Genomic DNA, 25,539 nt, shown 5'->3' on the forward strand with positions numbered 1-25,539 from the left:
TGAAGTTTTCTACATAAATTTTTCCCCCTTGGTTACCAAGAATTTTTTGTAGTTTTACCTACATAAAATGCTTTACAAAATGCACAAATACCTGCGTATACTACTGCTGTAGAATGGCAGAAGAAATATTTCGAAAACTTAATACTAAGATTACAATGTGTGAATGTGTACTGAGATCCTATGAAAATGTTAGGGCATACCACACATTTATTACATTAATGCATCCCATTTTGAGAGTTGGAAGTAGAAGTAGAATTAATAAGAAAAGGTAAATCTCAGTTTTTGAAACTCATTCTTATGGTTTTGGTTCTTTTTAAATGAAAAGGTAGGTGCAGTGCCAATAGCAGCTGACATAAATTGTGATTCATTTAATAAATCCCAGTTATTCGAGATGACTTTTTTTTCAATAATAATTCTTTATTACTTTTACAATTGTTCATACATATATTTGAGCGTGATATACACAGGTAGTTTCCAAACAATACTACAAAAAAACAATCCTACAACATATGTACACTATATACATGAATGCTTTCATTTTAACACAAGAAAAGACATCTGAAGAGTCTAGAGAATAGGTATTATATCTTATAATAATTTGATTACTATTAAAGTTTACCTTATAGTATTAATATCCAAGGGTTATTCTGGGTTCCACACACACTAAGCCAATATAATGTTAAAAATCTGTTCCCAGATATTCCGATTATTTATATGTTTGGTATGATCAGTGATCAGTAATTTGTGAGCTAGTATGTGTTTTATCGCTAGATTCTTAAAGTTGTCCCATGAAGTTTGCGAAGGATTCAACCAATTAGTTGCTATATAGAATTTCATTAACAAAAAGATATTCATAAGTATGTTTAATTGGGATCTAGTTAGATCATTTGGGGGAATATGTAATATAGTAAATTCCCAGGAAAGCGTGGAAGTTTGATAACCCACCTTCTGCAGTTGTAGTTTCAAGGAATTCCATAGTTTATATATACACTTACAGCTCCAGAACATATGAAGGAGATCTGCAGTTTCATATTTACAGTATGGGCATTTAGGAGAATTTTTAGAGTCAAATTTATGCAAGCTAAGACACGTATAACAAGCGTTACTGAGTATCATAAGTTGAGTAAAAGTTAACTTTTGGAGGGAAATTGATTTAATAGTTAAGTTGATTCCTTTTAATATTTTACTATTTTCAATCAAGGGTATTTTTTCTTTCCAATAATTTGATAAAGGGACTTGATTTTGATATTTCATTTATTTTATTATTTTATATGCAGATGTTATATACTTATTATCTTGTAGGAGGGCTTGCCATAAATTTGTACATTTCGTTAAATCCTCATCATTAATTTTTAAATCTTTAAAGTAACTTATAGATAAATCTTTGATCTGTCTCAATATTATTAAGTATGATTTTGGAAGGTTCCATTCCTGTCTTACTTCATGAACCGAATATTTCAAATAAGGGTATATATCCCGTAACGTTAAATTAATAATAAGTGGGAAATTTTTTAGGTCTATTAACTGATTATTAGTTCTCAGGTTTGGATTCCTATGAAAATGTTGTAGTATCATACGGTGTTGGGTAAGATTTAATGAAGTGAAGAGATTTTGTAATAATGTGATATACATTGTAATATGCTCCATTAAAGCCAGTGATTTAAATGTATCTTTCCTTAGAAAAGGTAATGATTTAGGATTAATTTTCAGACTCTCTACATGTTTATGATTCAGTCTTAACCAGTTCGGGGACCAATTCTTGCTATGTGTATCATAATTAGCAATTCTTAAAATTTTACTGGCATTTATAATTAAGTAATATTTATCGAAATTGGGTAATTCTAAACCCCCTCTGCCTTTTGGGGTCATCAATTTATCGTATGAAATTCTAGTTTTCCTTGGTTCCCATATAAATTTATCAGATTCCGTGTGGATTTGTTTGAAGAACTTCTTCGGGATTAAAACCTGAGCAGATCTGAAGATATATAATAATCTGGGTAATACGTTCATTTTAATACTTGAAACCTTTGCTAACAGTGGTAATTTTAGTTTATTCCATCTCCTTAGGTCAGATAAAATGTGATCCTAAATTAATTTGACATTATTAATATAAAAATCCTTATCTGTGGAAAATGTGATACCTAGATATTTAATCTTATCTTCAGAGTTTACTTGCCCTACCAATGGTAAAAGCGAAAAGGGTTTTGGAGTTTTTAATGGAAACATTTTGTTTTTTTTTAAGGTTTATTTTATAGTTAGATATTACTGCAACGTTTGACAGCTGTTAATAATTTCTTGGTATCTGTAACTGGTGTTATACTATATACATTAAGATCATCTGAAAAAGATGCCATAGAAATCTTGGTACCATAAAGTATTGGGGCGTTATGATATACATTTTGTTTAATATGTAAAAATAAAGGTTCCAAATATAAATTAAATAATAAAGGGGATAGAGGACAGCCTTGCCGGGTTCCATTTTTAATTTGTATTCTTTTGGAGAAAATCTTGTTGATATATAAGGTAGTGTATGGATTACTGTATAATATTTGTAATGTCCTGATGAATTCTTGCGGTATGTTAAAAAATGGTAAAATATGAAATAAAAATTTTATGTTCACTCTATCAAAGGCTTTTTGTGCATCAATAATGAGTGCATACAAATTTAAATTCTTTTGATTGGCATAAGAAAATAACGTATGCAGAGTTAAAGTATTGTCACTAGTTTGCCTAGAAGTTAAAAAAAAACCCATTTGTTCATTTGAAATTATTAAATTCATTATTTTCTTCAGTCTATTAGCTAAAATAGTAGTCATAATTTTAGTATCAATATTTAAGAGTGAAACAGGTCTATAATTATCCGGGTTTTGGTGATCCGAATTTTCCTTGAGTATTAAAATAGTTTTGGATGCATTAAAATTAGGGTCGTTGATTTTATTGTTAATAATATAGTTAAAAGTATATGATAGTATTTCAACAATCGTACCACTAAATGTTCTGTAAAACTCAGGAGTAACACCATCTGGGCCCGGCGCTTTGTGTGATTTCAGCTTATTGATTGTTGTTATTTCTTCAGTGGAAATTGGTTTGATTAAATCTTTTTGCAAATTGTCATCTAATTTCGGAAAATTAATTTTTTTAATAAAATCATTGTTAGTCTCATTTATACGTGACTCATCTAACTCACCATAAATTTGAGAGTAAATCAATTCAAAGGTATTGAGAATATCTTCAGATTTCGTATAAATTTTGTCCTTGTAGAGTATTTCAGTAATTTGAGAGGGTGATTTAGATTGGTTAATAATTCTAGCTAAAGCCCTTGGAGTTTGAATATGATTAGCATACCTTGCAAGTATTTTGGTTTCATGAAATGCTAATCTATCATTTTGGCTCAGGAAAAGATCTTTCTGAAGTTTAAATAATTCCGTTTCTGTTTGTGTGTTATGATTTTGCCTTAATTGCTCATCTAACGATTTAATTTTAGCCTCTAAGATTTGTTTTTCTTTGAGCTTAATTTTTTTATAATAAGAGCCTTTTTGAAGGAAAACCCCCCTTACTTGAGCTTTAACTGCCGCCCATTCAATATCAGGTATGTGTTGTTTGACTAATCTAACCAGTGAGGAATTTAGAATTTCTTGAATTTCCTTGTTTATTTCTTTTTTATTTAACAAGTTTGGATTTAAGGACCAATTATAACTCCTGTGTATTTGACTATTTCTAAGGTCTTTAGCAAAACTTAATGAAATTTTAGAATGATCTGATAAGATGACATTTCTAATTTGTGACATGTCCCTAGAGATAGGTAATGGGAAACTAAGGGTTCTGTTAATGTTACTTAGTTTTGAAGTATTAGGTGTAAAACCATGTAATAAAATTGGTAAATATTTAGTGTGTCTGTCATTAGAGATCTCGTTACATATATTGTTAACAAGAGATGGACGGTAATTCCTTCGAAGAAACAAGTGTTTTAACAAAACAGCATTCTTTTGAAAGTCATAATCTTGACTAATAATTCTAGAGATGCTAATAAATTGACTTCTGACAAGGTTCCTTTTCATAAAAAATGGATGGGAGCTAGTATAAACAAGCAGATTAAAATATAGGTCTCTTTTCTATATATAGTGGAAAATACTGTATTAGGAGGTAGTAAGTATATCTGTGGAAGACCCTATTCCAGACAAAATCAAGTTCAAAAAACCTAAACTGTCTCTCAAATCAGAAATAAAAAGGTCTAAAGAAGATTGGTCACCCTTCCACGCATAACAAACCATCAACAAATCTTTTGTAAATGTGTACTAGATTAAAGTTCTTTAAAGTTATTTAATTTTTCTAATTCCCATGTGCTCATGACAATATTAGCAAAAGCAGGTGCTATCTTGGAACCCATAGCTATTCCCTTGGTTTGTTTGTATATATGTCCATTAAAGAAGAAAAAGTTATTATTCAGTACCATTTCAACTAAAATACATAGTATTTCTAATTTTTGAGAAGGTGGTGTATTTGTTAAGAAATAATCTGAAAAGTTGCATACCTTCTTTGTGAGGTATATTAGAGTATAACCCTTCTACATCCACAGTTACTAAAATACATTTAGATAACCCTTCTTTTTGTGGAATAGTTAGTCTAAGAAAGCCCACGAATCTCTTAAATAGTTGTTAGTCTGCTGCACTTTATGTGTATGTATATATATATATATATATATATATATATATATATATATATATATATATATATATATATATATATATATATATATATCCACAGACATTATTTATATATATATATATATATATATATATATATAAATAATCTATATATCTATCTGCCCAAGGGCATTTGTAAGCCTAGCCAGAATGTGTTGGCTTTCGCCACCCTTTTAGATTAGTTCCCTGTGCCTCTGTCCAGCACAGCCATCAGTTCCCTGAACCACTGTCCAGCAGAGCCATCAGTTCCCTGCGCCACTGTCCAGCAGAGCCAGTGCAGTGATTCCCGGGGTAAATTTTCTGTTTCCCATCCACCCGTCAAGGTTTCTCTTGAAGAGTGTTAGTGAGGGGCTCTGCCTGATGTATATGGGAATCCTGTTCCAAAGTATGGAGAGTCTCTGGGATAGTAATCTATCCCCTCCAGCATGTCCTATTTATCGTTGTGGTGAGGTTTATATCTCTAGAGCGTGTGGCTCTCTGGGATTTGTTTTTTTAGGTGGAGCATGTCCATCAATTCTAGGTTGGACATGGCCTTGTATGTCAGGCAGAGATCACCTCTGAGTAAGCGGTATGCAATGAGTACAGCTGGAGTTTCTTGAGTTGGGCAGAATAGGGCATCTGAGGCCAGTAATCCTCTTGGTGAGGTACTTTTGTGGCCTTTCCAGCTGTTACAGGTGTCTTGTAAGGTACATCCCAAATGGGGGTGTAGTATTCCATGATGGGTCTAATGAGTGATGAATAGAGAGGCACAATAACCTCTTTTGTTCTAGATGCGAACACTTTTGTGATTAAGTGGGCCACATAGAAGGATTTTCTAACCACCTTGGCAATATGATTATCAAAGGAGAGATTACTATCTACTTGGGTCACCAGATCCCTTATTACATTTTTCTGTATTTAGGGGACTACCACCCATGTGGTAGTTCGTGGGTTTTTCCAAAGGGGATGACTATGCACTTTTTGGCATTTAGCTTGAGGCCATGATTTTGACACTAGGTATCCATCTCAGTGAGACCCATCTGAAGCCGGAGAATCAATTATGGCCCCTAGTTTGCAGTCGTCTGCGAACTTGGTCAGTCATAGTCCTCCTATGCTTGCCTGTACCTCTGAGACGTATATACCGAACAGGAGGGGTCCTAGGACTGAGCTCTGGGGGACGCCACTTGTAACCGGTTTAGAGTCGGATGTACAGCCTGCAACTCTCACCATATGGGTTCTATCCATGAGCCAGTTGGCAACCCATCTTGTGACGTAGGAGTTTATGTTCAAGCTGGTGAGCTTGTCTATAATACTCGAAAGGGGAATGGTGTCGAAAGCCTTTGCGAGGTCTAGGTAGGCTGTGTGGACCTCCTTTCCCTCGTCTAACGCCTTGGCAACCGTCTCAAAGAAGTCCACCAGGTTTAGGAGGCATGATCTGCCCTTAACAAAACCAAACTGGGTAGGGTCCAAGGTTTGGAGGTTCCCAATGTCTGTTAATGAGTTCCATGATGATGCATTCCATAGCCTTGCAGACCAGGCTAGTCAGGCTTATAGGGCGATAGTTCCCGGGGTCCGTTGTGGCTCCACCTTTGTGGAGCGGGATAACTGCTGCTGTGTGCCACTCTATGGGTACGTAGCCTGTAGAGAGGCTGAGTTTGAACAGTGTGTTTAGGTGAGGGGTTAGTTCATTTTGGAGCTCTTGTAAGACACAGCCTGGGACCCCGTCCGGTCCCACTGAAGTTGTGTTTTTGGCTTTGGATAGGGCTGTTTTAACCTGTGCATCGGTAATTGATGGGGCCTTACATTCTTCTGGTATGCTTATGGGCCCTTTAGGGGGTGAGAGTTTCCACTTAGGTTCTCGACATAGCTAAAGAATGCTTTGTGGTTATCTTTGGAGTCATTGGCAATTTTTCTTTCGAAACTAACCTTGGATGATTTAATGAGGGATCGTAGTTACTTGCCGATACTGATCAGGGATGTCTTTCGTTCTTGGGAATTTACACTTTTCTGTACTAGTTTCCTCCTTCTGTTGTATAGCTTGTTTATGGCAGAGGTCCACCAGACTGGTTTCCTTTTCTTGGAAGAGTGAGTCTTGGTTTTACTAGGGATAGCACGATCCCATGCATTCCTGCAGATGCTCATAGTGTGCCTTTGTAAAGGTTTCAGCAGCTTGGACAGCATTGTCCTTTAGCATGGGGGCTGTGAACCTTTCCACCTCGGTCTTAAGTAACGTGAAGTTTGCTTTTGAAAAGTTTTTCATGGTGGTTTCCTTGATTGGGGGTGGGGGCGGAATGTGGATATCCAGAGTGATTAGTCTATGGTCTGATCTAACCAGCGAGGGGTTGACCTCCGGTATGGAACACCGGTTGCCCATGTTGGTGATGACCAGGTCCAATATGTTGTTCCCTCTGGTGGGGGTGTTGACCAGTTGATCAAGGGCATTCGAGTCTATAAATTCTAGGAAGCGTTGGGCAAGGGAGTTAGTACTTGAGTAGTTCTCCCAGTTTATGTTTGGGTAACTGAAATCACCCAGTATTAAGGTGTTTGGTAGGACCTTCATATTTCCCAGTGTCTCCAGAAATGCGGAATGGGGGTCCTGGGCCATGATGGGTGATCTACGTCTACGGTTCTTTGGTCCACCCATCATTCTGCTCTCTATCCTCTTTCACCTCAGTTTAAGACCATAATCATCCCATATGCCAGTATCTGATCCTTAACAACAAGTACTATATGGGCTGACCCAGGATTCCTCCTCTTTCTTCCTCAGATATACATTCTGGAGTTTCATGGGAGAGGGAAATGGGGGGTGGTTATAGAAATAGAGAACAGCCAGTCCATAGAAGGACTCACGAGGCTCATGGTTTTTCCAAAGGGAATGTATACAGATAAGGGGAGCTGCATGGTGTGAAGGACTTGCTTTTCCTATTACCCAAGATAATGACAAACTAGTCATACTCTTCACATAAGCCATAGTGGCAGAGAGCTCTCATCATGCTCCAGGGGGAGCTCATGCAGGAACCATAATGCAAAATTCATGTGACAAATGGTGGGCAATAAAGATACAGCACCTACAAAGGAGTGGCGTGTGGCAATAGACAACTGTGTAGGGTTCAGGACAGGGATCAAGACATTTCCCCAAGCATGTATTCCTGCATATACTCAATTCAGCCTCCTACTAGACATAAAAAAAAAAAACAAAAATTCAGATTTCATCTATTGCTTCAATTCTCCCACCTCAAACTTCTACATACCAAGCTATACATCTTCCTAAATGTAAAGCAAGCTTTGTACTTAAATGTGTATTGACATCAGTGTAATTTTATCCTCTCACTTTACTGATTTATATACTTTTCTATTCCTAGCATCGCACATTATTTATATTTTTTTCACTGTCATTTCATGTTTTGTTATATTATGTCCTATGTATGATTAGTCATACTGTTGACCCTGGGCTGACACTAAAGTTGGTCAATTGACTGCTGCTTTATGCCAGTTAAACTGAATCAAACCAACAAAATAAATAAATAAATCCACATATGACAACTTACAGCAAAAAATAACCTGACAGACCAGCCTTGTCTACTAAATTCCTGCTGGACCCTAAAGAAGACTCTGTGAAGAAGTCCATGGTCTCAAGAACTTCCACCCCCCCCCCCCACGCCAACTAAATGACTCAAATCTATCACCACCAAGGTGGTAAGTAATTAGCTCCAGCCGGATGACCAGGTAATGAGTGATACCTCCACTCTGGAGTAGACTCTCAGGGTGACAGCCAAATGTACAAGTCCTCTGAGCTCCTCCTTTTAACAATACACTTTCTGCATGAAGGGTCTAAGCTGCAGCCTACCATCTTAGTCACAGGGATTTTTTTCCATTCTCACAGCAGCAGTCTCAGCCTGTGTGCCATCAGCAGAGTCCCACAGCCCTTCCCTCAGTCTTTCACTCTAATTTTTCCAGACGTTTCCCAACTAACTCTTCACAGAACTGCACCTTAACTGCAAGCAACTAGAGAAATAAACAGAGAAGAGATTAAGACATGACTGTATAGCAAACATCCTGTCAGATGTGGAGTGGAGTCTCAGTCATTATGATAGTACCCCAGCCAAGATGTGGAACTGCACAGCAGACTCTCCTGCAATCCTCGAGTGAGGAACTTTCTTCCACAATCCTCCTAGTAGAGAGGTATGGAAAGAAGTTTTCAGCAATGTACATCAGTATCAAGATTTGAACTGTGGTACTTGCAGAAAAGACTGGCAAGTCGGGGGAAGATGCTATATGGCTGATACATGACATCACTGAATGTGCATGAACAAGCATGTTTACCTACCAACAGTAGGGGGTTCAGAGGGGAAAAAAAGGTGACAAACTGCAGCTGGTGTAAATAACAAACCCAATCACAATAAGAGAGACTGCCAAACATTAGGTCTGAAATTTGCAGCAAATATTTCTAATGTTAATTTGTGCAAGTTAAATACATCATAAGGAATCATGGACTAACTATACAATGCCACTACAAAACAGAAGACCAGAGGGGAAAAGATAACTCAGCATTGGTAAAATGCAAGGTTGGGACAAAGTTTAATACATTTAAATGGGGGGAAAAATGCCATTTTGTTGGATGTTCATCTTGGGACAGGGCATATAAGCAAATATAACGAACAGCCAAAGCATAAGTCATTTTTGCCCAGTCCTTGCGGTGAAAGGCGAAAACAATGTAGTCAAGTCCCAGTCCCATGTAAAATCATGAAAAAAAGAAGAACGGTGAAAGCGTAAAAGAAAACGAGAAACAAAGAGGCCATTGATCAACTGTACAGTTTATTTTTCCAGCGATTTTGGACTGCAGTTTATGGTGGAATTTTTTCTTCAGATCTTCTTCCTTTCAAGTGCAGCTACAAAACTAAAGTTGAAAATATGTCTGGACCGTTTCTTAAAGCATCTCACCTTTATCTGAAAAACCTCATTTGGGAAAAGTTTATCCAAACAAATAAAAATCAAAACTATAAATAAGAACAAAACTTCATTGCAGCTATAGTCTATTTTCGACACCTAAATACAATATTAACTTAAGATCAGCAAAGATACGTCAAACTATGCCTCTCAAAGTTACCGCAAACGTTAACACAATGCATGGTAAGTGGGCAAAGCGTATTACAACTGACAAACGCAGAAGCAAATGCATGTAATACTTGTGACAGTTTCTACATCCTTATGTTTTAAAACGCCGATCTGCATTAACGCCATACAGCACAAACGTTAGAACACAAATATTAAAGTAATGAAAACTAAGACATTGACATGTATTTATAAATCAGAGTGGAAATTGGAAGCGCTGACAACCTTTAAAACAACACAACCAGCTGCTGAAGAACAGCAGCCTGGTCTCTCACCTGTGCACATTCAAAGGTTCCGACAGTGGGTCTCAAGCAAGATACCAACCAATGCCTCTCTGCCAGCTCTGCATTTCCATGTGAAAGTTACTGAGAAGTCCGGTACACATATGGGTTGCAAAGCTCTACTACCTGCCCAAGACCAACGCTAGCACCCTTCTTCTTTGACTTTTCACTTATTTGCTAAGGACAGTAGAAAGTGCTGAAAATATACTCTCACCTTTCCAGGACCCATCTATGTATCCTCCAGCCTCAGAGCTCGCTTTCATGATTTTCTGAGAGGGGGTTAACAGATATTTCGGCTTTGGGGGGGGCAGCGGGCAAAAAGCCCGGATTCCCACACCGATTCTCACACTAAGATCTTGAACCTTCCTACAGGTACCATACTCGTAACTGTTCCGTCCTTTTGGAATAGCCTTCCCCCACGTCTGTTTGCAGCAGTGGTTTGTATCCCTCGGTACTATTCCCCGCCCTCCTTGGTTCCGTTTCCCTGTCTTAACAGCTCGACACAGAGAAGGATGGGAGCAGGAGGGTGGTTCTATGCACATCATAGGCACTTGTAGTGCGACGTGTGCTTGTTGGCCGCTACTTGGGGCGGTGCTCCATTGTCTCCTCCCACTTGATTCATTATTCATCACCTTAAAACGAAGGAAAAGGTAACTGCGGTGTAAAAAATATAAGCCGTAGTTCTTCTCAGTCTTAGAGCTTCAGAATCAGACAGAACAAATCCAGAAATAATCCGGGACGGTTAAAAATAGTTCTGCTAACGTGAGGCATTGATAGAATAAGAGAATGGGAATCAATATGCAATTTCTGAAGTAAGAGAAGTCTGTGACAAATTGTCACTACATTAGGGATACCACCTTTTCAAATGCCCAAAGTGGGACGTTTTTGGTACAAACGTCAGATTTTACAGGCCGAAACATACCCACAGCCAGTACAAAGGACAGAACCTCACTTTTTTGCCTAAATAAAAGTTTATTCTTGTAGCATTTTAGTAGCTTATTATGTTTCCTATAACATTTAGGTGTTTCAGATACAGAATAACTGTTTTATGCAACTTATAATTTTGTCTTAAAATCCCAGGACATCTGCCATTTTTACAATTTTTTGCAGGAAACAACTGTCCAAAGAGGGTCTGTCCCTCGCAAAGTGGGACAGGTGGTAACCCTACACTACATAGCTGTCAAAAGAATGGGGGATAAATCCAGAAATAATCATGAATCAGACTCATAACGCTCAATCTTTCATCTCCAAAATGTGGAACACTACCTCCCTTAATTTTGAATAAATTGGCAAAATGTGGAGCTCATATTAACAGCTTACCAGCAACTAAGAAGCGCACAGAACGGTTAAACTGTGCACCTTTTGCTTATAAAAAAGGTAATTTTTGCCACCCCTCCGGTATTTTCCGGACTATCCGGAAATAAATTTGATTCTCAAATAAACGGTGATGTGAGGGGCGTGGCTTTACTCCGGCCACGAACGAAGGTGGCAACCCATTCAGTATTAAGCAATGCCTTTCGGCTTCTCCCATTAGGGGTTAGCGGTCTGCAGGTTGATTGGCAGTTTTTTTTTACCCTGTCGAGTTGCCAGCCCGGCACCCAGCTATCACAGAAGGAACACATATGTACCCATTGCATATCTTTAAAGCTCATTCCACTGCAGGGAGGACGTGCACCTTTCGCAGAAAAGGCACTCCAGCCAAGAACCGAACCAAAGAATCTCTTACTGTGAGGCAACAACGCTAACCACTGTACCACTATGGTTGTCGATTAGTGTGAATCAATTACTATGATTCAATGTTATTTACCATAAAACAATTCCTAACACTGAATGACTGACCCTTTCAATGTGGAACTTCAAGGAACATGGGCTTATTAATACTCAAAAATGAGAAAAGTTCCTCATAATGAAATACACTTGAGAAGTATGATGTAGGTCAGGGACACAAATATTAGTACTATTTATCTGAAACTTTGTCAAAGTAAGACGTGAATTAACATACATTTTCTGAAGTAAAATAAGTTTACAGCTCTAATCATTGTCATTATTTAAGTGCAATGCACCACATTTTCTCCAAATATCATATGTCACATGAGGGATTAAGTGAGAGATCGAGCTAAAATTTGAGTCAAAATCAGGAGTAGCTGAGAAGTATGTGTCATTATTTATTGAGTGAAATACACTACCTTTTCATCCAGAATCACCAGTTTTACTACAGGCAGAGTTAAATTTTGAACCAAAATCAGGGACATTCCTGAAAATCAGGGACAGTTGAGAGCTATTTTTTTTTTCATTTTATTTTCATGGTTTTAAAATATCCCATTTGCTATATATTCTCTTACTTCATAGCTTCATAGGTTCATACTAGGCTATCTGCCCTAGGGCATTTATAAGCCTAGCCAGAGTGTGTTTGGCTTTCGCCACCCATTTTAAATTAATTTTGCTATGCCCTTTTTCGAGGTTAGTATACTGTGCCTCTGTCTAACAGTGACACAGAAGTGATACCCGGGGTAAACCTATGATCCTCCATCCACTCATCAAGACTCCTCTTGAAGAGAGTCAATGAGGGACTCTGCCTAACCTGGACTGGGATTTTATTCCAGAGTGAAGGGAGCCTCTGGGTTATGAATCTGTCCCTCCAGCATGTCCTATTTATTTCAGTGCTGAGGTTCAAGTCTATCGAGCGCGTAACTCGATGGGATTTGGATTTTCTGAGGTGCAGCATGTCCATTAATTCCAGGCTGGACATGGCTTTATACGTCAGGCACAGATCGCCTCTGAGCAGGCGGTATGCCACTGAGTAGAGCTGGAGTCTTTTGAACCGGGCAGCATATGGCATCTGTTTGAGCCCTTTGATCTTCTTGGTGAGGTACTTTTGGGGTCTTTCCAGTTGCTGCAGGTGTCTGGTAAGATACATCCCAAAAGGGGCATTGTACTCAATTATGGGCCTGATGAGGGATGAGTAAAGAGGCACGATGACCTCCCCTGATGTAGATGTGAATCCCTTCATGATTAGGTGGGCTATATAAAATGTTTTTCTAACCACTTTGGCCACGTGGTTGTCAAATGAGAGATTGCTATCAACTTGGGTCCCCAGGTCCCTAATTACTTTTTCCGTACTTAATGGATTACCACCTATGTGGTAATTTGTGGGCACTTTGTTTTTGCCAAAGGGGATGACTATACACTTTTGGCTTAGCTTGAGGCCATGGCTCTGGCACCAGTTGTCTGTTTCTATGAGGCCCTTTTGGAGGATGCTTGTGTCGGCTGGAGAGTCGATTATGGCGCCCAGTTTGCAGTCATCTGCGAACTTGGTCAGCCACAGTCCTTCCGTGTTGGCCTCTACCTCCAAGAAATATATACCAAACAAGAGAGGTCCCAGGACTGAGCCTTGTGGGATGCCACTTGTAACTGGTTTGGAGTCTGACATGGCTCCAGCAATTCTAACCATGTGGGTTTTGTCCTTGAGCCAGTTTGCAATCCATCTAGTGACATAGGGGCTTATATTTAAGCTGGTGAGCTTATCTATAATGCCCAAGTGGGGTATTGTATCAAAGGCTTTTGCGAGGTCCAGGTAGGCTGTGTGGACCACCTTCCCCTCATCAATGGCCTTAGTGACTGTTTCAAAGAAATCAACCAGGTTTAAGAGGCAGGATTTGCCCTTAACAAAGCCGAACTGGGTAGGATCCAGTGTCTGTAGGTCCCCAATATCTTTATTTATGAGGTCCATGATGATCCTTTCCATAGCTTTGCAGACCAAGCTAGTCAGGCTTATGGGGCGATAGTTTCCAGGATCTGTTGAGGCACCACCTTTGTGGAGAGGGACCACTGTTGCTGTACGCCACTCTTTGGGTACATATCCTGTGATAAGGCTGAGATTGAACAGTAGTTTTATGTTTGGGTTTAGCTCTTCTTGGAGTTCATGTAGGACACAGCCCGGGACTCTGTCTGGTCCCATTGATTCTGTGTTTTTTGCTTTGGAGAGGGCGGCTCTTACCTGAGCATCTGAGGTGTCAGGGGGGCAGCTCTCTGCTGGGATAGATATTTACCCTTTTGGTGGGGGGGGGTGAATTCTGCGCTGAACCTGTCAGCTAGGATGTTGGCAATGTCTGTGGGTTCGGTGTATTTTTTGTCATTTTGGACTAATTCTGAGCATATCTGGGAATTCCCACCCAGGTTCCTAACATAACTAAAGAAAGCCTTGTGATTATCCTTAGTGTCCTGTACAATTTTTCTCTCGAAGCTGGCCTTATATGATTTTATGAGTGCCCGTAGTTTTTTGCTAACACTGATCAGAGATGCCTTCCCTTTTTGGGATTTTGCTCTCTCATGTAGTAGCTTCCTCCTTCTATTGTATAGTTTGTTTATGGCTGGGGTCCACCAGACAGGACGTCTGCCTTTGGAGGATTGGGTCTTGGTTTTATTTGGGATTGCATGATCCATGCATTCCTGAAGGTGTTCATAGAATGCAGTTATAAAGGATTCTGCGGTCTGGGCCGTATTTTCCACAGGCCCGGGGGCTTTGAAGGATTCCACCTCGGTTTTGAGGAGTGTGAAATTTGCTTTAGAGAAGTTTTCCACTGTGGTTTTCTGGGCAGGGGGTGGGGTCGGGATGTCAATATCCAGTGAGATTAGTTTATGGTCTGATCTTACCAGTGAGGGATACAATTCTGGTCTGGAGCATAGAGTCCCCATGTTGTTGATGATCAGGTCCAGTATGTTTTCCCCTCTTGTGGGAGTGGTAACAAGTTGTTTCATAGCATTTGAGTTTATAAATTCTAGGAACGTTTGAGCTAGGGTGTTGGTGCTAAAGTAATGCTCCCAATCTATGTTTGGGTAGTTGAAGTCGCCCAATATAATGGTGTTTGGAGAGACCGTCATATTTTCCAGTATTCTCAGGAAGGCCGAGTGGGGTTCCTGGGTTTGGGAGGGTGGTCTGTAGCAGGCTATAAACTGGAAGGCAGTTTTACCCACTGTTAGTTGCACATGGATAGTCTCTGATGCTTCGTGCTGTGCCACCAACTTGGAGGTATGGGTATCTTTGACGAATATTGATACTCCCGCTCCTTTTCTGGTTCAGTCCAAGTTTTGGGGCCAAAAAGCATGGTATGAGGTATAACCTGGTAGTGCTGGGCTGCTCTCGGGAGCCTTGAACCAGGTTTCTGTTACTGCACAGATATCGATGTTCTCCATGCTAAGGAGAGTTTCGAGTGCATGCATCTTGAGGTTTAGACTTCTGGCGTTGAGTAGCATTACTCTTAGTTTCTTATCCCTTGTGATACCTATGGAGGTGGGTTTGTCTTTTGAGCCTTGCCTAAAAAAGGCACTATGGGGGTAGCAAGAGCCTTTGCCAATATCCGAAAGCCCAGGGGTGAAAGGTGCAAGCCGTCCCTAGCAAAGCATCGTGGCTTGTCGAGCATGTCATCCCAGGCTGACAGGCATTGGATCCCCTTTGAATGACACCAATACTTAAGCCAATTGTTGAAATTGATCATGTTGTCTTCATATTGTGGCATCATTTTTGGTGAGTGTAAGATGCTACTCAAGGTCAGGGTCATACCGGCCTGGGCTACATGCTCAGAGAGATCTTCTATGTCTCTTTTCATGTAGTCCAGGGAGGTACATCTCAGGTCATTCACACCAGCATGGACAATGACTGAGTCATATTTGTACTTGGCTTGGAGTGACCTGAGTACCTGAGACCTGCACAGGACACTAAGGATAATCACAAGGCTTTCTTTAGTTATGTTAGGAACCTGGGTGGGAATTCCCAGATATGCTCAGAATTAGTCCAAAATGACAAAAAATACACCGAACCCACAGACATTGCCAACATCCTAGCTGACAGGTTCAGTGCAAACTTCTCCCCCTCCCACCAAAAGGGCAAATATCTATCCCAGCAGAGTGCTGCCCCCCTGACATCTCAGATGCTCAGGTAAGAGCCGCCCTCTCCAAAGCAAAAAACACAGCATCAATGGGACCAGAGGGTGTCCCAGGCTGCGTCCTACATGAACTCCAAAAAGAGCTAAACCCAAACATAAAACTACTGTTCAATCTCAGCCTTACTACAGGATATGTACCCAAAGAGTGGCGTACAGCAGCGGTGGTCCCTCTCCACAAAGGTGGTGCCTCAACGGAGCCTGGAAACTATCGCCCCATAAGCCTGACTAGCTTGGTCTGCAAAGCTATGGAAAGGATCATCATGGATCTTATAAATAAAGATATTGGGGACCTACACACACTGGATCCTACCCAGTTAGGCTTTGTTAAGGGCAGATCCTGCCTCTTAAACCTGGTCAATTTCTTTGAAACAGTCACCAAGGCCATTGACGAGGAGAAGGTGGTCCACACAGCCTACCTGGACCTCGCAAAAGCCTTCGATACAATACCCCACTCGGGCATTATAGATAAGCTCACCAGCTTAAATATAAACCCCTATGTCACTAGATGGGTTGCAAACTGGCTCAAGGACAGACCCCACATGGTTAGAATTGCTGGAGCTATGTCAGACTCCAAACTAGTTACAAGTGGCATCCCACAAGGCTCAGTCCTGGGACCTCTCTTGTTCGGTATATATTTCTCAGAGGTACAGGCCAACACGGAAGGACTGTGGCTGACCAAGTTTACAGATGACTGCAAACTGGGCGCCATAATCGACTCTCCATCCGACACAAGCATCCTCCAAAAGGGCCTCATAGAAACAGACAACTGGTGCCAGAGCCATGGCCTCAAGCTAAACGCCAAAAAGTGTATAGTCATCCCTTTGGCAAAACAAAGTGCCACAAATTACCACATAAGTGGTAATCCATTAAGTATGGAAGAAGTAATTAGGGACCTGGGGACCCAAGTTGATAGCAATCTCTCATTTGACAACCACGTGGCCAAAGTGGTTAGAAACACATTTTATATAGCCCACCTAATCATGAAGGGATTCACATCTAGATCAGGGGAGGTCATCGTGCCTCTTTATTCATCCCTCATCAGGCCCATAATTGAGTACAATGCCCCTTTGGGATGTACCTTACCAGACACCTGCAGCAACTGAAAGACCCCAAAAGTACCTCACCAAGAGGATCAAAGGGCTCAAACAGATGCCATATGCTGCCCGGTTAAAGAAACTCCAGCTCTACTCAGTGGCATACCGCCTGCTCAGAGGAGATCTGTGCCTGACATATAAAGCCATGTCCAACCCGGAATTAATGGACATGCTGCACCTCAGAAAATCCAAATCCCATCGAGCTACGCCGAGAGGCTTGAACCTCAGCACTGAAATAAATAGGACATGCTGGAGGGACAGATTCATAACCCAGAGGCTCCCTTCACTCTGGAATAAAATCCCAGTCCAGGTTAGGCAGAGTCCCTCCTTGACTCTCTTCAAGAGGAATCTTGATGAGTGGATGGGGGATCGTAGGTTTACCCCGGGTATCACTTCTGTGTCACTGTTAGACAGAGGCACAGTATACTAACCTCGAAAAAGGGCATAGCAAAATTAATTTAAAATAGGTGGCGAAAGCCAAACACACTCTGGCTAGGCTTATAAATGCCCTAGGGCAGATAGCCTAGTATGAACCTATGAACCTATGAGTGCTTGTGTTATGTGGCGGATCCTAGCGCCCGACAGGCAGCTCACCGTGACCTTCTCCTTGTTCAACCTGGTGAGCAGTATGCCAGTGTGCCTGATGATAGAGTCACCTATTACAAGTGTATCAGGTGTGTTGTTTAGCCTTAAGGGCTGTGACTGTTTGGCACACTGGCTTTGTGAGCTATGTATTGCATGTGTTTTGTTTTGGGGTAGCGGTTGCTTGGGTGTCTGTTTTGGAGGTCTCTGCTGCTTAGAGAGATTTTTATTTAGAGCCTCTGAGTATGTTTTTGTGTGTTTATGTGTTTGGTTTGCTGTCGTGGTAGGTCTATGTGAGACTGGAATTGTAGTGAGTGTGGTTTCCTTCTCCTCCTGTCTGGTTACTCCAGCACTGAGTTGAGAGAGCTTAGCCTCCACTTTGGCTATATGGTTGCATCTCTCACATGTGTTGGAATTTGTTGGGAGGAGGAGAGGGTTGTTTGTGTACATGAGGCAGTTGTAACATTGCCTCAAGATTCCCAGATTCACCAGCTGGACCGGAGAGGAGACTGACAACTGAACTTTGGACATGCTAGAATAGTATTGGGAATTCCTTTATAATTGAAAAAAAGGGCCAATGGGGAACAAGGTACTCAATGGGAGTTTGTGAGGGTGTAGTGCTTTTAATTTTTTAGTGCTGACTTATATAATTGCTTTAGTGAGCAAGTGCCAGGTAACTTAAGTGCAATGTGTTACAAGTAACTTAAATGCAAAAATGACAAACAGTAACTTTCTTTCAAGTGAAACAAGGAAATAAGTACAGTAAGCAATGCAGATATCACTAGGGATCCACAGAAGCGCTGAAAAGCCACGTTTTAGGTGGAATTAGCATTTCAGGGAAATAACAAGCAAACAAGCATACAAACAAAGCTAGATTCAGCAGGCCTGGATCTAGTCTATGCTACAGCAAGCAAGGTGTACCAATTTCAGTAAGAAACAGTTCAAATATGCAGGCACTATAAGCCTTTAACCAGAAATTCCCAGCTCAGAAGCAGAAGTAAGACTATTACAATGCTGTATAACATTTTCTTATTGCCCATAAAGTCATCTAGAGATGTGCACTGCTTAAGCTGGAGCTGTTTGTTCAAGGCAATGTGGGTAGATATGTTTATTAGCAGTGTCAGTGGTACAACAGGTAGCACGGTCATCCTTACTGCAGAAGACTGGGGGTTCTATTCCAACACCAGGTAGATGGATTGCTAACAGTGTAGTCCTACGTGTGTCATTCTTTGGATGAGATGTTAAACCTAGGTCCCCTCTGCATGAGTTGGTGGTAGCTCATGTGGATGTAAAAGATCCCACAGCACCTATCAAAAAGAGCAGAGGACGTTCTCTGATGCCCTGGCCAAATTTGCCTTAGTAGTATAAATACCACCTAGGGTCTCTCCTGAAAAGAAGCCATTAGCCTAATGGGACTAACCCAGTCAACAGAGGACAACTAAATAATAAATTCTGTACTCAGAACTCATATTATTGCCCCTTATTCATCTACAACTGTCCTGAGCTTCACACCTCCACTTGTCCTGCTATGGTCTTCAAGACCCTGCAGCTGGTTACAAAAGGGTGATATTGCCTTCTGCCTGCTAACTTTGCTCACCCCTACCACATCTCTGAGCCTTTTACAGCTGTTTGCACCATACCTCCCAAACTCTAGATATTTTCACAGAAAGTCTAGGGACCAGATCCTAAAAGAGATGCTCTCACTGTAATTCTGTTTTGATTCCAAAATACTTGCTTTCAGTGTAAGTGACTTATTTTGGTGTAAGTTCTATTTATAACAGGCTTACAAAGGGGGCCAGATTCCAAAATGCCTGCTGTCAGTCTGTTGGTGTAAGTGTTCACTTATACTGAGAGCAACTTTTTTAGAATCAGGCCATAGCTTTTTGCCTTATTTTTTCTGTTCCTCATAAAATTTGTGGTTTTCTGGCAAATCCTTGAGGATTGAAGTTGGTAAATAATGATAGACATTACAGTTTCTGACTTGATATCTGTCAGAAAATGTATGCAAATGCAAGAATTGTTATTCTATCAATTTTCCATGTTTAAAAGAGCAATGTTTAAAATATGTCCCTGATTTTGGACCTTTTTTAACCACATTATTTTGGCTTTGTCCATACTTCTTGCACTAAGAGTTGAGAGATATGGTTTACATACTACTAACCACAGCCTTTATTTAATCATGGGACATTTGCACTCCTCACTGATACCTGCTTTTACCTTTCTGTTCTTAGCTGTGTGCACACTGTTGGGCTGCAATTTTTGGGGGGGGTAAAAAAACAGTCAGCTCTCCCACATTAAAGGCTGCTAGCAGTGTGAAGACTGGTAGAGATGGGTGAAGGCTGCCAGCCTAGTCAAATAGAATTTGGTACATAATTCTGTCATTTGTAAATATTAATGTTGAAATATAGGCTTGTTTTCTTAAATGAAAGAATATGCTGTAAAAATGTTGAACTTCAAAGAAAATGTAACAACATTGCCCTCTGCTGTAAAGAAAGCTAAGACAAGCATTTCATGTCTGTCCTTTAAAGTTAAAATTACTTCATGTCTGTCCTTTGAAGTTAAAATTACTTCATGTCTGTCCTTTGAAGTTAAAGATTCTAAATCATTCTGTCTGGGCTAGTACATTCTTTCTATTGTTTTAACCAAGAGTTAGATTGCTAGATTTAAACATGCAAATGTATTTTTATTGCTTTGGTTTCTGCCTAGGTGTAAAAGAATGTAGATGCAGTTTCTTTTGGCCTGGGAACCCCAGGAAATTGTGAAGAATGATGTAATGTTTATCAGAGCTGCAATTTCAATTTAAGCAGAGCGAACCAGAGATTATTAAGCATTTTTGTTTTGACCATCCAACTCACAGCACTGCCTGTTTTCTTATGTAAGTTATCTTAGACTTGTGTTTTCCTTTAGAAATAGCTAGAAACTAGAAAGATTAGACTAAGTGTTTTTTGTGATGTCAGAATTTTACTACTGTGTTATTTTAAGTATTTTTCTGTTATCTCTGAACTCTTGACTAGCACTGTGTAGTAAGAAGTATTGTCTTGTATTTTTATTTATTATTAAATATTTTAAAACCTTTCAACTGTGGCTGCTTTGTGTAGAGATACGTTAAGCTTTAAGAGTACATTGCATGTATATAAGGATCCTGTACCAAGTAACTCTAATAAGCCTTGACTGTTTAGTCATACTACCAATTGGATAATAATATTGCACAGTAGTAATTGGATACTCTTTTAAGGGCCTTTGAGTAGCTGATAGATATTAGCTGGATGATGGTAGTGAGTTCTACCATATAGTCTGGGTAAAAGGGGCACAGCTGGAGAACCTGTGTCAGCCTTCCCCAGGAGTGTCTGTGTGGTTGTATAAACTTATCTCAAAGTGTGTGTGTGTCAGCTACTTGGGCAGGGACACGAAGCACTGGTTAGACAGAGAGGGTGCTGGAGATTTTAGCTTGCCCAGCTGGCTGAGATCCAGACCGTATAGCTGTGCCAGTGGGGAGTCTTATTGGGGACCTGGAGAGCAAGGGAGTGACCAGCCCTGAACTGACTGTGATCTCTGTGTGCTCTTAAGAGAAATTGCAGTTTACTGTGTGTATTTGTTATCCTTTACTCATATATGAGATGCCCTCTCTGGTGTTAGTGGTGAGGATTGAGGCTCCTTGATTGCTGGGCCAGAGCATGGGCATCACATTTGTGGTTTGGCAGCAGTGGGATATCCACATCACATATTAATTGGTTGTCAAATACTAATAGGCTTGTAGTGGTGTGGGTAGAGTGAATCCTGTAGCTTGTGTACAGTGAGCTTTGAAGGTGTTTTTGTACTCTAAAACAGCCATGCAGTGAATACTCAGAGTTCAGGTCACAATTGTTTTATTTCTTTTGTTAGCATAGTTAGTCAGGGTGAGCAGGCAGCATGTCAGCAGAAGAGTATGGAAAGCTGACAAGGAGCCAGCTGGCGGAGATGTGCCAGGCTAGGGGACTGGTGCATGGAAACCTGACTAAGGCAGACCTGATTGTAGCCTTGGTTACAGCTGCATCAGAAAACAGCAACCAGGAGGACAATCAGACTGGCAGTGGAGATATAACACCCTCAGAGAATGGAAAGCTCAACCTTTCTGCAGTGGACTTAAAAATCCAGCTGGAGCTAAAGAGACTTGAGTTGGAGGCCAGGCGTGTGGAATTAGAAGCAGCTGATAGACTGAGGTGTCTAGAGAGTGAGGGAATGAGAAACTGCTATGCCTAGAAGCTGAGGAAAAAGAGAGGCAGAGACAGCATGAGAAGGAGATGCTGACTCTTCACCAGAGTCATGGAGGTCATGGGGAAGAGAGTAACTGGACCCCAGAAGCACAGAAGGTCAGTAAATTTCTTCCGCAGTTTAAAGAGGGGGATATTTTTTATAGTTTCATTCATATGTTTGAGAGGGTATGTAAACAGTATGAAGTTGACCAAGGGCTCTGGGTACGGTTCCTGACCCCCTTACTCCATGGTAAAGCTGTAACTGTATTATCTAAAATGTCTAATGTTGCATGTTTTGATTATACTGCTGTAAAAAATTGTCTATTAGAGTTTTTTAAGCTAACACCTGTAACGTATAGGAAAAAGTTTTGTGAGCATAGATGCAAGGCAGATGAAAGTGTGTGTGAATATGTTGCTGAATTGAGCACTTATTTCCTTAGGTGGGTGAGTGGATGTCAGGTCACCACTTTTGAAGGTCTGGCAGACCTTTTGGTGAGGGAACAAGCCCTTAGCACTTTGCCTGAGGACATAAGGATCTGGTTAGCTGATAGACAATGTGCTACTTCAGATGAGGTAGGGAAGAAGGGAGACCTATACCTGGCAGTTTACTGTGTGTATTTGTTATCCTTTACTCATATATGAGATGCCCTCTCTGGTGTTAGTGGTGAGGATTGAGGCTCCTTGATTGCTGGGCCAGGGCATGGGCATCACATTTGTGGTTTGGCAGCAGTGGGATATCCACATCACAGCCCTGCACAGGAAGGGGACCCCCAGTACTGCTCATGGGTCTAAAGGAACCCATGGTGGACAGCACAGACTGCCACAACAGAATCCGCCAGTAACAGGGAAGCCACTAGTCCAGGTACATGTCCAGGAGCTAGGGTTAAATGTTTTGAATGCAACCAGTGGGGCCATGTGGCATACAGGTGTCCAGGGAGGCAAGGTGGGGAACAAAAGGTGAGAGAACCAGTAAGTGGGAATGACAAAATGCCAATAGTAGGTTGTCTTGAGACAACAGGGGTACTAAACTACCATCCTGCAGATGTACTGATAGGGAAGGATTTGGATGAGGCAGTACCATGTGCTTATGAAGTTACACGCAGTCAGGCTAGGAGACAAGCATGTGGGTCTGGTAGCTTGAGGGAGACCCAAACAGACTGCATACTTGCAGCCAGGACTCCTGAGGTGGTTACTTCCGGGAGGGAAATACTCTGTAGCAGTGAAACTGAATGTGAGCCACAGCTGCTTGTGAGTACTGATGTTCCCTTGGACAGAGTGACTGCAAAGGTAGAGGTGAGTAGTAGTACCTAGGCTGACAGTGAGGCACCACTGTCAGAGGATTTCAGACTACCTGTGGAAGGGGAGCTGGGAAGGGTTACAAGGAGAGAGTTAAGACAGGCTCAGCTCTCAGATGCTACATTACAAGGCTTGAGGGAGGTAGTTAGGGAGGCACCTGATTCTCAAGGAAAGGGGGGATCTGTGTACTGGGGCAAAGGGTTACTATACAGAGAGTGGACTCCTGAGGGAGGGCTAGAATGTGAGAGAGTACAGCAGTTAGTAGTGCCTAGAGCCTACCATCTGGCGCTTCTAGCCATAGCCCATGATATTCTCTTTGCAGGTCATATGGGCATAAAACGTACAAAGAGGCATATTATGCAGAACTTCTATTGGCCTGGAATTTGCAGAGATCTAACAGGGTACTGCAGGGCCTGTGAGCAGTGCCAAAAGGTAGGCAAGGCAGGAGACAAGGTGAGAGCTCCTTTGATACCTTTGCCTGTGATTGAGGAGCCATTTTAGAGGGTAGATATGGATATTGTGGGTCCTCTGAGTACCCCAAGTTCCACAGGGAAAAAGTATATCCTAGTGGTAGTGGATTATGCTACACGATACCCTGAGGCAGCGGCTTTGTCCTCCATTGAGGCAGAGAAGGTGGCAAATGCTTTGTTAAGAGATTTTCAGCAGACTAGGTTTCCCAAAAGAAATACTGACTGACAGAGGTGCCAATTTCATGTCAGACCTGCTGGCTTGTTTGTGGAAGTCCTGTGGGGTGAAGCTCAAGGGGAACACACCCTACCATCCCCAGACTAATGGTCTTGTTGAGAGGTTAAACTCTGCAATCAAGTCCATGCTATGGGCATTTGCAGATCAGTTTAAGAGGGAGTGGGACAAATATTTGCCCCATCTGTTGTTTGCTTACAGAGAAGTTCTCCAGGAACCCACAGATTTTTCACTCTTTGAGTTGCTGTATGGGCATAGGGTGAGTAGACCTCTAGATTTAATTCAAGATGCGTGGGAAGGTGGGTGCAAGTCTCACAAGGAGTCTGTTGTGGTATATGTCCTAAACCTCAGGACAAGGCTCAGGGTACTCATGGGCTTGGCCCAGAAGAACCTGGCAGAAGTCCAACAACTGAAAAAGGTGTGGTATGACAGGAATGCTCGAGCTGGAGAGAATGCTGTGGGGCAGCAGGTAATGGTTCTCATTCCTCTCAGACACAACAAGCTGCAAGCAGCTTGGGAGGGTCCCTACAAGGTGGTAAGAAAGGTAAGTGATATTAACTACATGGTGGAACTGCTAGGCAGACGGCAGGGGCACAAATTGTACCATGTTAACATGATGAAACCTTACAATGATTTGGAGGCCCTTGTACTGAGCATTTGCAGTGGATTGCAGGAGGAGTCCAAAGGAGATCTGGGGACTGATCTCAGTGAGGCTCGGGCTGACATCTCAGTGGAAGGGGTAGCAATGTCCCAGCAGCTTTCTCCTACCCAAGTTCGAGAAATCCGAGCAGTGTTGCAGGAATTTGGAGACATGTTCATTGGGAAACCAGGGTGCACCCACCTGGTGTAGCACCAGATGGATATAGGACCCCAAAGGCCTATTAGGCAGGCCCCTTATAGAGTGCCTGAGAGAGTCAAACAGACTCTGGGGGAGGAGATACAGGAGATGTTGGAACTAAGGGTGATTCAAGAGTCCAACAGTCCCTGGGCCTCCCCAGTGGTGCTGGTGCCATAGACGGATAGCAGCACCAGGTTCTGTGTGGACTACAGGAAATTAAATAGTTACACAGAGTCAGATGCTTACCCCATGCCTTGGTGAGGCCCTAGAGCAGCTGGGTGGGGCTAAGTATCTTGCAACCATTGATCTTACCAAGGGTTACTGGCAGGTGCCCTTGGCTCCCAGTGCTAGAGAGAAGTCAGCCTTTGTGACTCCTTTTGGCATGTATGAGTTCACAAAGATGCCCTTTGGGATGAAGAATGCCCCAGTGACTTTCCAGAGGATGGTAGATCATATCCTAGCAGGAGCAGGAGGGTTTCCCTTGCTTACCTAGATGATATTGCCATCTTCAGCTATTCCTGGCCAGAGCACCTTCAGCATGTCAGGGAGGTGCTGGGCAGACTACAGAGGGCAGGGTTGACCATTAAGCCAAGAAATGTCAGGTGGGTATGGCGGAGGTCTCCTACCTAGGACATAGAGTGGGGAGTGGTAAGATAAGGTCAGAACCTGCCAAAGTGGAAGCCATTCAGGCATGGCCTGCACCTGTTACTAAAAAGCAGGTGAGGGCATTTTTAGGGACAGCAAGGTACTACAGAAAGCTCATCCCCAGTTATAGTAC

The 25,539-nt window shown here is 41.5% G+C and overlaps 1 protein-coding gene across 2 annotated transcripts in view; it reads right to left on the reverse strand.

The window, feature by feature from the left end:
• The window catches only part of GUCD1 (guanylyl cyclase domain containing 1), a 175,846-nt gene extending 165,238 nt beyond the window's left edge, over positions 1-10,608 (reverse strand). The window contains exon 1 of one of the 2 annotated variants that reach the window (XM_044068830.1): positions 10,290-10,608. In XM_044068830.1, coding sequence (XP_043924765.1) covers positions 10,290-10,338 — 49 coding nt within the window. In that variant the 5' untranslated portion in view covers positions 10,339-10,608. Of the gene's footprint in view, positions 1-10,069; positions 10,163-10,289 lie in introns of those variants that run through there. The other variant, XM_044068831.1, reaches the window with a different exon arrangement.
• Between the last annotated feature and the right edge of the window lie 14,931 nt (positions 10,609-25,539).

This window comes from Protopterus annectens, chromosome 4.part0, assembly GCF_019279795.1.
Source record: "Protopterus annectens isolate FY-2018-M chromosome 4.part0, PAN1.0, whole genome shotgun sequence".
Taxonomy (NCBI): domain Eukaryota; kingdom Metazoa; phylum Chordata; order Ceratodontiformes; family Protopteridae; genus Protopterus; species Protopterus annectens.